An 18087-nucleotide genomic window follows, 5' to 3' on the forward strand; every position below is an offset into this window, starting at 1 on the left:
TTTAGTTTTTTTAAAATTATTATACGCTCAACTTTAAATAGGGATGGGGACTATATCTGTGATTTTATTGGTATAGGGAAGTTCTTGATGAGGAAATTCTGACCAATGAGGTCAGCACCTTCTCTACAATTGATAGTCTTAAGAGAGTTGCCTAGAGCCCTGAGAAATTAAGTGACTTGCTGAGGATAACTAACATGTGGTAGAAGTGAGACTTGCATGCATGTTTTCCTGGTTTTGAAGTTCTATCCACTGTGCAACACTACCTCTCTTTAAATTAATTTTAAGTAACAAATGAAAAGAAACACATTCATAGTTAGGAATTTTGACAGTTACATACATAAATAATCTTTTTCCACTGTATTAGTTTTTTTCTTTAATTGTTAATTCATCTCTCTATTTGTATATATAGTTTTCTTTTTATATAGTAGTGGTATATAGCCAAGTAAGTAGATGGAGTGCTGTACCTACAGTCAGGAAAAGCTGACTTCAAATCTATCCTCAGATACTTAGTAGCTGTGTGACCCTAGGTAACTTCTGCCTTATTTTTCTTACCTGTAAAATGGGAATAGGACCTATTTCTATGCTTGTTGAGAGGATAAAAATGAGATAATTTTTGTAAAGCCCTTTGCAAACCTTAAATCACTATATAAATACTATTCTTGTTATTTTATTTCTATTCTGGTGGTTGGGTTTTTTTTCCCCCTAAATTGCTTAATTTGTTATTGTTTTATAGTCATTAATAATTTGATATCACTTTAATATTGCATTGAGATATTATATTATGTTCAACCATTTTCCAGTTGTAAGACATACATTTATAGTTGTGGAGCTGGAGGGGGACATCAGTGGTCATCTGGTCCAGTCCTCTCCTTTTGAAGATTAAGAAACTGAAGCCAGAAAGGTTATCATTTACTTCAGGTCAGAACTTTAACCCAAGTGCTCTGATTCCAAACATAGCCTTCTTTTCTACTCTTATTACACAGCCTTATGATGTTTGTTAAATCTGTAAGTGATAAAAATTATTGAGAGAGAGGTTACCAGCATAATGAAAAAATGAAAGTAGGTCCATATTTTAAGCAGTGTACCACAAACAAGTTCAATTATAACATAGAATTAAACAAAAGAAAATAATCTATAAAAAGAATAAATGGGAATAATACATTTGTCTTAGTTAAAGGTGAACAAATTAATTTCTGATTAAACAAGAAATTATAGTTCATTAGGAAAATGGATTTCATTTTTTAAAGATAAACCCACATACTGTTATGGTAATTAAGATGGGACTTTTTTTTTTTTTACTGTTTTCTCTTTTGGAGGACTTAGGTAATCAGGTGCCTTTGTTGAGTCTGGCCTTTGTTTCATTGATTATATCTGGAGTCTTTGATGACCTGCTTACTGCAAGGGAAAACCTAGTTCTCATAGGTTTGAGTCACCTGGTTGTGACTCCTGAAGAAGCGTCACATGGTTTTGAGTCATTTGGTTGTGATGCCCTTTGACCCTGAACAGGGTACATAAACTCAGAGGTTAGCATTTTGCTTGGGGCTCTTGCTTGCTGTAAGAGTGTTGTGTGATTTGATCAAACGAGACTCTAGGTAGCCACTGGAACCCCCCAGCTTGAAAACCCAGATATTGGTGCTTCCCTGGTAACTGTGTACTGAGATGTTGGACAGAAAGCTAGAATCCTGTCTACTGGGTTGTATTATTTGATCTGTTCATGTTTTCTGTTCGTAATTTCTGTTTGTATTTGTTCTGAAGTTCAGAGTGCTGGCTTTTCCCCGTGAACTAAGTGAATGATATATGTATTTTTGATTAAAGTGAGACTGTTAACCCCTTAAAGTTGCTTTCCTTAGAAAAGCAGATCAAAGAACCTGTGCTGGCAGCCTTCCTGTGTGCTTATTGGCCTTACACAGCTGCAGTAGCAGCTAGCAGCGCTGTTATTATACATACATAAAATATTAAAGATGTATTTAGAAAATATTTTGTTAAACATAATTTATCCTGAATTAACAAGCACTTATTTTGTTATTGAACACAAAACTCTTGTAAGAAATGTTGTTCAGTCACATCTAACTCTTTGTGACCCCATTTGAGGGTTTTCTTGGCAAAGATACAGGACTGGTTTTCCATTTTACTCTCCAGCTCATTTTACGTATAAGGAAACTGAAGTAAACAGAGTTAAGTGACTTGCCCAGAGTCATATAGCTAGTAAATGTCCGAGGCTGTATTTGAATTCAGATCTTCCTGCCTCCAGGCCTTACACTCTGTCCACTGTGCCACCTGGTTGCCCTTGTAAGAAATATGCACAGTCAAACAAAACAAATTCCTACTTTGACTATGCGCATAAAAAACGGGTTTCTCATCCTGCATCTTGAGTCCATCACCTCTCTGACTGAAGATGCCAGAACATTCCTTCATCATTTTTTGTGGAATCATGGTTGATCATTGTGTCGATCAGAGTTCTTAAGTTTTTCATAGTTGTTTATCGTTATAATGTTGTTATCATATAAATTATTTTCCTGGGTCTGCTTACTTCACTTTGTTCATATATCTTCCCAGGTTTCTCTTCTGTCATTTATTAAAACGCACAAGAATTTTCCATTATATTGATAGAACATGCTTTCTTCAGCCATTCCCCAATTGAGGGATAGTCTCTTAGTTTCTAGTTCTTTGTCACAACAAAAAATGTCACCATCAATATTTTTGTGCACATATGTCCTTTTCCTCTTTATCTTCTTAGGGTATAGACCTGGTAGGTAATTATTGGTTTATCGAAGGCCTTAAACAGTTTTGTAACTTTTTGGACATAATTCCAGATTACTTTCCAGAATGACTGAATGATTCACAGTTTTGCCAGTCGTGTGTTAATGTGCCTCTTCTCCTTCAGCCACCCCAATATTTGTCATTTCCATTTTTGATCAATTTTACCATTCTAGAGGATTTGAAATGGAACTCCAGAGTTATTTAATTTTCATTTCTCTTAATTATTAGTGATTTGGAGAATTTTTTCATGTGATGTTATTGATAGCTATGATTTTTTCCTTTAAAGACCATCTATTTTCTTTGACTATTCATCTGTTGGAATTGCTCTCTTAAATTTGAATCTATTCCTTATATTTATGAGAAATCAGGCTTTATCAGAGAAGCTTGCTGAATTTTTTTTAATGGCTTATGTTTCCCTTCTCATCTTAGCTGCATTCAATTTATGCCTCTTTTTAACTTTATTTTCTTCCTCAAGTAGCACAAATCCACCCTTTCTCCTTCCCACCCACTTCTCAATTGAAAGAGAAGGAATAACAAAATCTATGTAACAAATAACTGTACATGCATGCACGCTCGCGCGCGCACACACACACACACACAAATATACTGCATCAACTTTCTTTTGGAAGGTGGGGGACATGCTTCAAGTCTCCTGGAATCATGATTGGTCATTTTTGTTGATCAGAGTTTCTTGCCACCTCTTTATAACAAAGAAGGTGGTAAGAGTAGATGTAAGCTCAGCGGCATGATGAAAGTTTGATGCAATCTGCTTGTGCTCCCATGTCCCACTTAGCTCTTTGCCTTACCTAGAGTCCAAAGTTTTTGCTTAGGATGAATCCCTCTCTTAATCTACCCTCCCTTTTCTTTCTCCCCCTTTCCCTCATATTTACCTGTTGAGTGAAATATATTTTTACATCCAACTCTGTGTGTGTGTGTGTGTGTGTGTGTGTGTGTGTGTGTTCATGTTCTCTCCCCTCCTTTGGCCAGTTCAAATGAAAGTTGGGACTTCCGGGGGTGGAGCCAAGATGGTGGCTGGAAAGCAGAGACTTGTGTGAGCTCCCCACCATGTCCCTCCAAAAACCTATAAAAAATGGCTCTGAACAAATTCTAGAACTGCAGAACCCACAAAATAGCAGATGGAAGCAGGGATCCAGCCCAGGACAGCCTGGGTGGTCGCTGGGTAAGGTCTATTGCACACGGAGTGGAAGGGAGCGGAGCTCAGTGTGGGAGGCAGCAGGACCAGCTAGACCAGGAGCCAGGCAGGACAGGCCCTAGCACCCTGAATCAGTGAGCTGTGGCAGTTACCAGACTTCTCAACCCACAAACACCAAAGACAACAGAGAAGGTTAGTGGGAAAAGCTGTGGGGGACAGAGTTTGCAGTTCGGCCACTGCTCCAGGGGAAGTGGGGGAGGTGCAGCTACGGAACTACAGCTGCAGTTACTTCCAGCCCCAGGCCCACGTAGTGGGAGGAATTAAGTGGTGGATCAGAGCAGGAGTGAAGAGCCTGCTAAAGATTTGCATCAGGTCTGGGTTAGTGGTTCTTGAGGAAGGAGGAGTGCTGGGGTGGCAGAGCTGGCTGTATAGAAATAGCTCTGAAATCAACAGCGCATCCCGTCAAGCTTGGAACAAAGTACTCTTTGCTCTACAAGCAGTCATACCCCGAAGAAAAACTCAAGGGTCAAGTAAGTTGGCTGGGAACATGGCCAGGCAGCGAAAACGCACTCAGATTCAGTCTCAGACTTTGGAATCTTTCTTTGGTGACAAAGAAGACCAAAACATACAGCCTGAAGAAGTCAACAAAGTCCAAGAGCCTACACCAAAAGCCTCCAAGAAAAACATGAACTGGTCTCAGGCCATGGAAGAGCCCAAAAAGGAATTGGAAAAGCAAGTTAGAAAAGTAGAGGAAAAATTGAGATGAGAAATGAGAATGATGCAAGAAAACCATGAAAAACAAGTCAATGACTTGCTAAAGGAGACCCAAAAAAATACTGAAAAAAATATTGAAGAAAACAACACTTTAAAAAATAGACTAACTCAAATGGCAAAAGAGCTCCAAAAAGCCAATGAGGAGAAGAATGCCTTGAAAGGCAGAATTAGCCAAATGGAAAAGGAGGTCCAAAAGACCACTGAAGAAAATACTACCTTAAAAATGAGATTGGAGCAAGTGGAAGCTAGTGACTTGATGAGAAATCAAGATATTATAAAACAGACCCAAAGGAATGAAAAAATGGAAGAAAATGTCAAATATTTCATTGGAAAAACCATTGACCTAGAAAACAGATCCAGGAGAGAGAATTTAAAAATTATTGGACTACCTGAAAGCCATGATCAAAAAAAGAGCCTAGATATCATCTTTCAAGAAATTATCAAGGAGAATTGCCCTGATATTCTAGAGCCAGAGGGTAAAATAGAAATTGAAAGAATCCACAGATTGTTTCCTCAAATAGATCCCGAAAAGAAAACTCCTAGGAACATTGTCACCAAATTCCAGAGCTCCCAGATCAAGGAGAAAATACTGCAAGCAGCCAGAAAGAAACAATTTGAATATTGTGGAAAAACAATCAGGATAACACAGGATCTGGCAGCTTCCATATTAAGGGACCGAAGGGCTTGGAATACGATATTCCGGAGGTCAGTGGAACTAGGATTAAACCCAAGAATCACCTGCCCAGCAAAACTGAGTATCATGCTCCAAGGCAAAATTTAGATTTTCAATAAAATAGAGGACTTTCAAGCTTTCTCAGTGAAAAGATCAGAGCTGAATAGAAAATTTGACTTTCAAACACAAGAATCAAGAGAAGCATGGAAAGGTAAACAAGAAAGAGAAATCAAAAGGGACTTACTAAAGTTGAACTGTTTTGTTTACATTCCTGCATGGAAAGATGATGTGTATGATTCATGAGACCTCAATATCATAGTAGCTGAAAGGAATATGCATATATATATGTGTATATATATATATATACACACATATATATATACATATATATATGTGTATATATATATATATATATACACATGCGTGTGTCTGTGTATGTATATATGTAGGTGTATATATACACACACACACACAAAGGGCACAGGGTGAGTTAAATATGAAGGGATGATATCTAAAAAAATAAAATCAATTTAAGGGATGAGAGAGGAATATATTGAGAGGGGGAGAAAGGGAGAGATAGAATAGGGTAAATTATCTTGCATAAAAGTGGCAAGAAAAAGTGGTTCTGTAGGAAGGGAAGAAGGGGCAGGTGAGGGGGAATGAGTAAATCTTGCTCTCATTGGATTTGACCTGAGAAGGGAATACCATACACACTCAATTGGGTATCTTACCCCACAGCAAAGAAGGAGGAAGAAGATAAAAAAGGGGGGGGGGTGATAGAAGGGAGGGCAGACGGGGGGGGGGAGGAGGTAATCAAAAACAAACACTTTCAAAAAGGGACATGGTCAAGGGAGAAAATTCAATAAAGGGGGATAGGTTAGGAGGGAGCAAAACATAGTTAATCTTTCACAAAGTGAGTATTGTGGAAGGGTTTTACATAATGATATGCATGTGGCCTATGTTGAATTGCTTGCCTTCTTAGGGAAGGTGGGTGGGGAGGGAAGAGGGGAGAGAATTTGGAACTCAAAAATTTTAAAATCAAATGTTCAAAAAAAAAGTTTTTGGCATGCAACTAAAAAATAAGATACACAGGCAATGGGGCGTAGAAATTTATCTTGCCCTACAAAATTTTACTTTTATTGTTTATTAATCATTTACAGTGGTCTGAACCTTGCATCTGTTGCAAGACTCAGAGGTACTTGGGAGAAACTGCCAAGCAAATATGAAAAACACCTTCGAGATCTTCAAGACCTTTTTGATCCATCTAGAAACATGGCGAAGTATCGAAATATTCTTAGTAGTCAAAGCATGCAACCTCCAATTATTCCACTCTTTCCAGTTGTCAAGAAGGATATTACATTTCTACATGAAGGTATTTTAACCATAAAAAAATTCTAATAAAACTACATTACCAAATAATGTTTTAAGAAATTGTATTTCCAGTGTTCTATATATATATATATAATATACAGAGACCATATATATATATTTATATATATATATATACACATACACACACACACACACACACACACACACACACACACACACACACACACAGAGACTTCCTGGAGGTTTTCCATAATTGAAATAAATGCTGGTGTAGATAATGGAAAAGGTTCATTTTCAACATGTGTACATGTAATCTTTTCATTCTGAAATTGGGATTTGAGTGTCCTCAGACTCTTAGCTTCAAAACTCACAAAAATACTAATTTGGTATCTCTTCTAGTCCAGGCAGTATAATAAGGTACATGTCACTTACTCAGGGTTTTCTCCCACTTCCTTTCTCATCATTTTCCAAATGAGGAAGTGGTATTCAGAATTATTTTCCTGACTCACTTCTGCAAAATAGCTCTAAGTCGTCCCAAGGATCAAATGTGATAGTATCGATTGTCTGAAGCACAGATTTTTCTAGTTTTAGTAACTGTACTATTTAGAAACTAGAGTATTTAGAAACTAAGTCTAGTATAGTTGTATGAACATAATTTACCCTCTAAATCCAATCACCAGAGACTATGCTTAGGAGGAGCCAAGCCATTAGACCCTGCATTTCCTGTATTCATCAGTTGCACACTCTTCCACCCACATCTACCCTTTTACTCCAGTGTTTTGGTCTAAATTTGTTAACAGACTTGATGGTCTCTTCTTAATGCTTCTATTGATTCGCATATCTTAATTAGTCTCTTCTATTAAAATAGGCTCCTTTGGAAGTAGCCTTCAGCTCTTTGATCAGAAACATATTCAGCTGCTTGTATCAGTGAATAGGACTGAGCTGTATGAATGATTAAGAAATACACTTACAGAATGGCCTGGTTTACTGCAACGTAAAGCCTGCAGCTTAGCTCAGTTGCTTGAAAGCTGATGCAGATGTCTAACCTACCATTCGATATTGTCTTAAGCACCAAGATAGATAATAAATATTATCTCTTGAAGCCTAGCACATGGAATGACTTTAAAATAAGTAAATTGACTCCTCAAGCCATAGAAGAAGCAGGTTGTTTTATTTCTTTACTTTAATGCCATACCTTCTACTCTAACAAGTTACTTCCTAGAAGCAGACTTAGGTAGTTTTAGAAGTTGTTGCCTTTTTAAAGGCTGTTGGGTCCGTGTTAAATAAGAATGTGATACACCTTCTAAATACTTAACTTTTGTCTGAGTCTGATAGAGTGTATCTACTTCTCTCTGCCTTACTAAAACTGCTTTCATTTTATAGGAAATGATTCCAAGGTAGATGGCTTAGTAAACTTTGAGAAACTAAGAATGATTGCCAAAGAAATCCGTCAAGTTGTCCGAATGACTTCTGCTAACATGGATCCAGCTGTAATGTTCCGACAAAGGTATAGAGTTGAATATAAGCATGACATTGGGTGAATTAAGATTGAGACACAGACTTTTGTATAGTTTTTGTTTTAAATAGAATTACCATTAATTTCCAATTCAAATGAACTGCCATAATTTTTAAAAATCACTTTTTCGGGGTTCTTAAGAAAAGTTTAATAATTTTATCTTATATGCAAAGCCTCAGTCAATATTTGTGCATTTTAAAATTTTTTTTCTACATATAAAAATTTCAAAGCCTCTTTGCTTTTATAAAATGTATGCAATTTCTTAAGTTGTAGTAGATTTGTTCAGTATTTCTTCCTGCTCCTTTAGGATACTTGATGAAACTTAGGGATGCTTGATGAACAGCAGATTTTGTAATCAATAGTGAGCAGTTTTGATTAATCACTTAAACAAAATAAAAAGTTTCATAGAATTTAGAAGTATTTACTGACTAATTTACATTGACTCTTTACAAAATCCTTGCAGAGATTTTTTTAAAAAATCATTGAAAAAAGTTTTAATTACTTTTAATTAAAAGTTTATACATATGATGTTTAAAGGAGCCATTGAATTTTGTTTGGTAAGACTTGCACTATTAAGTAGGTCAGTTAGTATATATTTGTGACCTTAGTCTTACTAAGGCCATGGATGTAATAACTAGATTTCAATTTGGAACAGAATTTCCATTGGTTTGATTTCAAATTGAAACAGAAACCAACAAAGCCATGAAAATTAAATTTGAGGCAGACTTAGTCATGTTAATCAATTTTTTTGGCTTATCCTCTTTTGCCTTTTTAAACATAAATAACACTTTTTTGTTCTTAAAATCGGTACACCGATCATTCTGGCCTTCCTTCTTCTACAACTGTTGTGTAGGGGAGTCATGGATGAGAATTAGCAAATAGCTTCTTTTTGGACTATTGTCTAATGACTCTGCATTCTCTGCTTCTATGCTGTGGAGTCTGTTTAAGCAGGTGATGTAGCTGTTAAGAACCAAACTGCTGTGATTACAAAGAATAATTCAGGAATAGGCCCAGCAGGGAGCAGACTTGAGAACTGCAGAAATTACCATGTGCAAGACAGTAAAGACAGATTTAGCTGAATGGGGATGGATGGTGGGGAGGGAAGGGGGAGATAGATTAAGAATGTCATGGGATGAGTGTACTATAAGGTACTTAAAAAATAAAATAACATACTTTGATGGATAATTATTTGTGATCCTTTTGGAACCACCTTATTTGGTAGCTGTGTCTTACTAGACTGTTTTAAGTGTTAACATGAACAATGTCCAAATAATTTCACTTGATTGGTCAAAACTTCCAGTTTTGTCCCCCTAAACCCTTTATTTTATTTGCAAATTAAAGCCCCCAAATTATGATTTAAAAAAAAAAACAACTTGATTGTATTGGGCCTGGAGTCAAGAAGATCTGAGTTCAAATCCATCCTTAGACACTTAACTAGCTATATGACCACAGGCAAGTCATTTATCCTCTGCCTCAGTTTCCTCAACTGTAAAATTAGTATAATAATAACACCTATTACTAATTGTTGAAAGGAGCAAATGAGATAATATTCCTAAAAAGTGCGTAGCACAGTGCTAAGCACATAATAGACACTAAATAAATGCTTGTTGCCTTTCTCTTCTCCCACCCTTCAGCAACCCCACGTATGAGGAATTTATTTGCCTTTATTGCAAAACACATTAAAAAAAGAATTTTTAACTTAAAAATGAAATTCTAAAGCCTAAATCTATGTAGTATCTACCCTTGTAACAGCTCTCTAAATATTATGTCTGTTATGAATTACAAATGTGTACCTTAGAACAAGAATATATTCGTATTTCAAAAGTCTATCATATTCAAATACTGTTTTTTTCTGACTTTTTTGAAAACATGAATGTTTGCTTGAGTTCATTGCCAAGTATTGGTCCCCAAATTTGTATGTGTTAAATACTGTGTGTTTCATGTTTTCCACATGTTGTAAATCATTCCACCTCATCTTCCTCCCCTCCAGCGTTCCATTAAAACCATTTATTTCACTATTAGGAAACAGTTTTTTTTCTCCGTGTTAAAATATTCTTTTGTCTTCTGTCTGGATAGTTTCTCTGACTCTCATCTATGATCTTTTTCCTGTGCTTTCCTATTCAAACACGTGCTTGAATGTTTATGGGTCTTGCTTACAGGAAGAAGAGGTGGAGGAGTTTGGGGTAAGTGTAGAGATGAATGCAATTAAGATAAAAGTTCTGCAACCCTTAACATATTGCATCCTTCTCATTAGTGCATGCATATAAAACAGCATGCATTGTATTAACCTTGTACTTCTGCATTTTGGATAAATGCCCTTTGCTTAAAGGACTCAAAAGTGGTAATGAAACTTCCGGTTTTCCTTTTTAAGTTTCTGTATCAGTCTCCTACATCATAGAGAACACCTTTGTTCAGGAGGTTCTTAAGGTCTATATTTATTATTATGACAGATTTAACGAAAGTAGATGAATTTCAAAGACTTATATTTAAAGAGATAAAGAGTAATCAGAATGAAAACCTTTTGAAAAGTGCTTTTGTTTTTTTTCACCCCAGGCACTAGTTTTCTCAAAGGATATCCTACAAATCCTAACATATGCTTTTAAATTATTCATTTTAAATTAAATATTTCTTCAGTTATGAGAAATAGGAGAGTATCACTAAATCAGGCATTTGGTAGTGGGTCATAGCACTAAAGGTTGAAAATCTGGCATGTGACAGCCAAAGCTCTGAAGTTCAGTAAGATTTACTCAATTAAGCCCTTGTGGTCAGTTTTCTCATGTATTTGCTTTAATATAACTAAACTTTGATTAACATAGTAAAAATAATAAAGCTTTAAAGCATTTTAAGGTGTACATTTGTAAAAATTCTCTTTTATGGATAGTTGCTTTTTTGTGGATAAGGGATATTAGCAAATGATTTCTTTAGTGTATAGAATGTTGGGTGAGGAAGCTCTACAAAAGCAGGCCAGCAACTCATAGATCCCAGGACTGGGGAGTTGAAGGTACTTCATCTGCCATCTAGACAACCTACACATGAAACATCCCTGACAAATGACATTTACTTGCTTCAAACCTTTGCTTGAAGACCTTCAAAGGAAAGAGACCCTGCCTCTTCTCACAGAATCTCATTCCACTTTCAGACAGTTCTAATATATAAGAAGTTTTTCTGGACATCAATCCTTAAATGGCCCCTTTGCAACTTCTGCTACCTATTGTTGTTTTTTCCTCTGGGGCCCAACAGAGCAATCTTTTCCCTTCTCTATTCCCTTCCGATAATTGATGACATTTATAATGTCTTTCCTAAGTCATTTTCAGGTTAAAACATGCCTACTTTCTTCAGCTAATCATCTTATATCCTGGACCCAAGGCCCTTCACTATCCTCTTGGTTCTCCTCTGCTTATTCTTTGGTCAATCATTATCCTTAAGTTGTCATTCCTGTAACTGAACATAGTACTCTGGGTAAAGTCTGATGAAGGTAGAGCATAGTGGAATTTTATCTCCTTATTCCTAAAAGCCATGCTAACCTTCATGCAGCGCAACATCACATTGCTGACTTACTGAGCTTGCCATTTATCCAAGTCCCTAGATCTTTTTCAGAACTGCTGCCTAACTGTGCCTCCTCCATCTTTTACTTAGGAAATTGACTTTTTTGTATCCAAATACAAGACTTGACTATTATCTGTAGTGATATCTTTGTCCCAGTGATCTCCCTGAGGAACCTTTTGGGTCTTGTCTTTGTTGTCCAGTGTCTTGGTCATCCCCCCCCCAGTTTTGTGTCACCCACAACTTTGATGACTGTTCTATGAATTCCATTCTTTTATCGAACTTACTGATAAAAATGTTAAACAGCACAGAGCCAAGTATACTTGGGCTAATCCACTAGAGATCTCTTCTTAATCATTTAATCATTTATTATTTATTTAATATTTAAGCATTTATTTAAGAAGTGCTTACTGTTTGCCAGGCACTTGGGATTCAAGTACAAAGAATTAAACATCCTTAATTGACATTGAATCATTAATAGCTGTTGCTTATGTTGGACCATCAGCCAGTTTTGAGTGTATCCTACTGTATTCTAATCTGGTCTATAGTGTTCTGTCTTGTCCAGAAGAGTAATTTGAGATATGTTTTCAGAAGCTTTGCTAAAACTGAATTTAACTGTATCTGTAGTATCCCCCTCATCCAATGGTGTGGTTATCTTTTCAAAAAAGGAAAGTAAGGTCAGTAGTGTAGTATGACTTGTTCTTGATGAAGCCCTGTTGGATCTTTTTGTAATTACCGCTTCCCACTCTGGATGCTCATAATTCATTTTAGTAATGATCCTTTCTACAGTTTCTCCAGGAATAAAAGTCAAGCTCATTGACCTATAGTCTGAAAACCCAGTTGTTGTCATTGTTGTCGTCTTCTTCTTCTTCGCTCTTCTCCAATCTTGTACCTCTTCCACTTTCCATGGTCTTTCAGATATTAGCTAGGTAGCTATATCTGCCTATTCTTTTAGTACATGAGACTGTAGTTCATCTGGACCACTGTTTTAACCTCTCTTCTTCTTTCTTTTCCCTCTCCCCCTTTTTCTCTTCCCCTCTTTCTCCCTGTCTTCCTTCCATCCTTCCCTCATTCCTTCTTTTTGACTCTCCCTTCATCTTACTTTTCTTTCCATCTCCCTCCCTTTCTCTCCTCATTTCCTTCTTCCTTTCCCCTTCTTCATGTGCTCCCTCTCTCATCATGTCTTCTCCTTCTTGATCACATCTTTTGTCCTTCCCTCCTTTACCCTCCTGTACTTTCTCTCATTTCCCCTCCCTTCCCTTTTACCCCCCTTTCTTTTTCCTTCTTCCTTTTTTCACCTGTAAGATAAAGTTGTTGGTCTAGTTATTCTCTAATTCCCTCTCAGCTGTAAAATCCTATGATTCTATCTAAGTAAAGAGACAGAAGTGTCAATAAATTTTGCCCCTTCATGGTACTCCTGTCTGTGAATACATATTTTGTAGAAATAAACATACATATACTGTTATAGCATGCAAATCAGTATATATTCAACTATGCATATATGAGCATGTCAGCATATCAAGTATGCTGACATATAGCCATATATAGATATTTATGTCTATGGGGAAAGGGAGAAGAATCAAACACCTGTAAGGCTATTTGGATTAGTTTAGGCCTCTGGGGAATCATTTAGTGCTACCATTTTACAGAAGGATTTGTTACCTTTGTAATGGCCTTCCATAGAAGAATAAAGATAATGAGAGAAGAGGGTGAAGTTAAAACAATTGTTTATCACATTTAAGATCCTGTGCTGTGCACCTTGTAAGTAGGCGTACTTGGAATTCCACTCTTATTTTTTCTAAGATGAGACCTTTGCTTAATCTGAAGAAGGCTTTCTATCCTGTTTCTGGCATTCATTTGTTTTTTGGTAATCTTTGCTTTTCTTTCTGTGGTCCTATCCCTTCTGCCCTCCACCTTTGACTGAATATACCTTTCATGTTTGACGTGCCTTCATATGTTTTTCCCATGTTTTGTTTTGTCCTTTCTGACTTCCCTTGCAAAGATTAGGAGTTAATTGTATTCTGTCCCTGTGCCAAGAACATTGTTCTGACCATAATTTTTGCGAGTTACCTGTTGTGTGAGTGGTCTATATTCTCAGTCCTCTTCCTGTTTCTTTCATTGAAGGGTTTTATTAAAAGTATATTTGTCAACATTAGTTGCACATCAAGAGTATTTTCCTAAAATGTGTTCCCAAACATAAGGACTTGATTTGAGACTTTTTCATTTTATTATATACAAGGAGAGTTTTCTGGTTTCTTTGAGTAATGAGATTATTGAGGAGTAAGGAAAACACCAGAAGATAGATGATTTATCCACTCATGTAAATATACCAGTTGATGGTTGCTATAATTTATTTTGTGTGGCCACTCTTTAGTTGCCCATATAATGCAGATTCTTTTGAAATAAATAACTAAGTCTGAAAGGTAACCATTTTACGATATGAATTTCACTAGCAAGAACAAGATTCATGGACGTTGAAATTGTTTTCTTCTCAAATTTAGCAGTAGGCATTATAGACAAGAGTTACAAAGGGAGGATTAGAGTGAGTAAGGAAGCTGCTCCACTTTTTGCTGCTGCTGCTTCTGCTGCCCCTACTCTGGACTATTCTGCTGTGTGCCATTCAGAAGAATTAAGATAAGATGGGTAGAGGGCAGGGACAGTCATGTTAGTGGGAGTTTTTGGTAGCCGAGGATCTCCCATTGCCTCTGGGGACCGCTGCGTTTGTACTTACCTTTATTCACCATTCGTTAATGGGTCCCAAACAAATGTCACCATTTGTAAATGTGGCCTTATATACCATATGTTTAATTCCCAGTGAGTCTGGGGAGAGAGCGAGGCCCAGTGACTGTATTATCAGCAAGGAGTCACTAATTTATGTATTCTTATTTATTTTCTTAACATACCATACCCTTCCCTGTCATTTCTATAACAGGGAGCTATTGTGATCATATTAGAAGGTACCTGGAAGTCATCTTTTTACAGATGAGGTAACTGAGACTGAAAGCAGTTCACTGATTTGCCCCCAGTTGCACAGCTAGTATATGGAGTAGGATTTGAACTCAGGCCTTTCTTACTCCAGACCAGCCCTCTGTTTTACCCTGCTGCATACATGACAATGGTGAGTGAGGTCAGGAGCTCATTTAGCCTAACTTCCTAGAAATTGTGCCATCTAGATCTAGGCTAGGGGGGTAACGTGAGGTGGAGGTGTCAGTTGAAGTGGCCTGTCCTGCTGCCTTCTAGCACCTGTGCCAAAGTCACAGGATAGACACAGTCAGAAACACATTACCTCATTCATAGCTAATTTTTACCTCGTTTTTGTGAATCCTGCATTTTTCTGTATAACCTTTTTCTTAATTCAGAACAATGCCACATCATCCAGCCATTTTAAGAAATTTGTTATAATATTAATGCTATTCACCCTTTAACTCATTAGCATCAGCATGCAATAGCATTAACTGAAGAGATTGAATTAATCTGTGCCAGCATCTTAGACTGATCTCTCACTTAGAAAGTTCATCAAAAAAACTATTTTTCATCTGTTATCTTTCTGTAGGTCATTGAGTCAGGGCAGCACAAATTCAAACATGCTGGACGTTCAGGGAGGTGCTCACAAAAAACGGGCCCGCCGAAGCTCACTGCTGAATGCCAAGAAGTTGTATGAGGATGCTCAGATGGCCAGGAAAGTGAAGCAGTATCTCGCCAACCTTAACGTGGAAACCGATGAGGAAAAGTTCCAGATGATGTCCCTACAGTGGGAGCCTGCATATAATACTTGTGAGTAGCAATGCCTGCTTTGTATGTTTCGGTAGCACTAGAACAAAGGGAAGAAGGACCTTTACTCCACTGACTTGACAGCTAAGAATGGTATTCCACGTAAGCCATGCCATGATGATTTGTTTTTGAGGTACTCTGAAAAATGCCAAAAGGACCTTGTTAGTGATTGAGAAGACTTTGTGCCCTTAACTATATTTAACAGTTTGGAGTGAGGGGGTGGGGGGAAGAACATTGAAAAATTATTTTTCTCCAGTAGGTGTTTATTGCACATTTTCTTTATGTGCATTATTGTACATTATATATGTACATTATTTCTTCCATGTAGCTTACTGCGTGACTTCTTTTTTGAACCGGCAGAAACTTGGAACAGTAGTTTCATTTGGTCGTTCTGCAGTTGGACAGTGTTATGATTCCTGTAGCCATTGTTCTTCCAACTCCCAGTTTAATCCTGGAGCATTGAGGGGGAAATTGTATAGTGGGGTGTGTGTAGGTGTGTCATTGAGTCCAGCCCCCTTGTTTTATAGATGTCAGTCAGTAAGCATTTATGAAGCACAGGCACTGTGCTAAGCACTGAGAATACAAATGCAAACAAAAAGGGAGAAGCCCCTGCCTTTCGGGAGCATGCATGCCAAGAAGGGAGACAACACATAAAAGAAAACTGAAAAGGTGTGGGTGTAAGGGTGAGGAGAGAAAGTACCTGGTACCTGGTATGATGGAGAAATCCAGAGTAGTGCAACACTGGATGGTTAATAAAAGGATGGCTGGCATGGACACCCATCTTAAAAGGAGATTCTGGGAGGAGCCCTTCATCAGGAGGGATCCCTGGGTCAGAAGTTACCGACGAATATGGCTAAAGTTGTCTTCCAAGGAAAAAGGAAACTGAAACACAAAAAATATGTACAGGGTACCTACTAAACATCTAAATGAAAAATGTAACAAATAACTGTTTTTCACAACATTTTAACAAGCTGAATTACATTTGTTAGCAAGATTCACATAAAGGGAACATCCTATACATGATATAGTGGATGGGGACCTGGACTTGAAGTCAGGAAGACTTGCAATAAATACTGCTTGACACATATTAGCTATATGACCATGACCATGGTCAAGTCACTTTACAATTAGCCTCTTCAGTTTTCTCATGAATAAAGTCTCAAATCTTGGAGATGTAAGTAAAATATGGGTATGACAATAAAGTAATGAGTTGATCAGTATTGGTAAGGAAGAAAGAGAATCTTAAGATTTAAATTAGGCAATCAGGATTTTCCAAAATTAAGAATAGAAGGAGGCACTACTTTGGGATTCATGACAACTCTTTTAAAAATTTCCCTGGCCTATAGCTTTCTAATTGCTGGCATCAGTGGTGGTTTTCGTAGCCTATCTCTAAACAGTTGAATTGACCCCAGCAAATAAAGCAGAATATTCCAAGCTGAATTATTTGTCTTTTATAGCAGAATGGCAGTTCTGTTGAGGAAAAGGGTTTCTTTTTCTTTTTCCTTTTTTTTTTTGTTTTGTTTAGGGAGGTTTTAATTATGTTGAAAAACATAAGGAAGTAATTCTTGAATATTGTAAGCATGTACCATCAAGACCATCACGTGATTAGGTAGGCAAAATTTTGAAGGATAAACTTACCACACTAGTTTTGCTTTTGTAGCCTGTAGCAACACATAGACTCTTTTTAAAAAACAATTGCAAAAGGCCTGGAGCAAAGAAGAAATGTCCTTTTCTTATTCTTCTTTAAAAAAAAAAGTTTTATTGATGCTTTTTGTCTTGAGGAAAATCTTTTGCCTCTCTTTGTATTCCCAGCACTTAGTACAGTGCTTGGCACATTTTTTTGTTGTTAAATCATTTTCAGTTGTGTCCACCTCTTCATGAACTCATTTGAGCTCTTCTTGTCAAAGATACTGGAGTGGTTTACTGTTTCCTTCTCCAGTTCATTTTGCAGATTAGGAAACTGAGGCAAATAGTGTTAAGTGACTTGCTTAGGGTAACACAGCTAGTAAGTGTCGTAACACAGCTAGTAAGTGTCTGAGACTGGATTTGAACTCAGGAAGATGTCTTCCTGACTTCAGGCCTGGCACTCTATCCACTGTACCACTTAGCTACCTGCTTGGCACACAATAAATTTTGATTTATTGATTTAATACTACAGTCACTTCTCAATACTACTTCCCAACCACACTCTACTTCACCCTACCCCATGGAGCCATTCATTTTAACAAAGAAAAAAACCATCACATGTCTGCATCTGAAATCTCTTAGTAGATTCTATTGCCTCTTTACCGAGAGGAGGAAACCATTTGCTTTTTAACCAGTATTGGTCATTGCATTGAATCTGAATTTTTGTATTTTTTAGCGTTTTAGCGTTCTTTTCATTTAAATTATTATAGTCATATTGTATACTTTTTTGATCCTGGTTCCTCATTTTGTCTCAGTTCATACACGTTTTCCCGTGCTCTGAATTCATCATAGTCATGTGAAGAATAAAATTATATTCATATGCCACAGTTTGTTAAAACATTCCTTAGGGGATGGGCACTCAATCTCCCCAGTTTTTTG

General features: G+C 37.0%; 1 protein-coding gene across 9 annotated transcripts in view; it reads left to right on the forward strand.

Annotated features, from left to right (window-relative positions):
• The window catches only part of RAPGEF6 (Rap guanine nucleotide exchange factor 6), a 236387-nt gene that overhangs the window by 187119 nt on the left and 31181 nt on the right, over window positions 1–18087 (forward strand). For 5 of the 9 annotated variants that reach the window (XM_036748835.1, XM_036748842.1, XM_036748836.1 and 2 more), the window contains 4 exons: window positions 6521–6732; window positions 8076–8199; window positions 10368–10391; window positions 15305–15525. In XM_036748835.1, the coding sequence (XP_036604730.1) occupies window positions 6521–6732; window positions 8076–8199; window positions 10368–10391; window positions 15305–15525 (581 nt within the window). The remainder of the gene's footprint in view (window positions 1–6520; window positions 6733–8075; window positions 8200–10367; window positions 10392–15304; window positions 15526–18087) is intronic. The other 4 variants (XM_036748840.1, XM_036748837.1, XM_036748841.1 and 1 more) reach the window with 1 other exon arrangement.

The sequence above is a fragment of the Trichosurus vulpecula genome, chromosome 3 (genome assembly GCF_011100635.1).
Source record: "Trichosurus vulpecula isolate mTriVul1 chromosome 3, mTriVul1.pri, whole genome shotgun sequence".
NCBI classification, from domain to species: Eukaryota; Metazoa; Chordata; class Mammalia; order Diprotodontia; family Phalangeridae; genus Trichosurus; species Trichosurus vulpecula.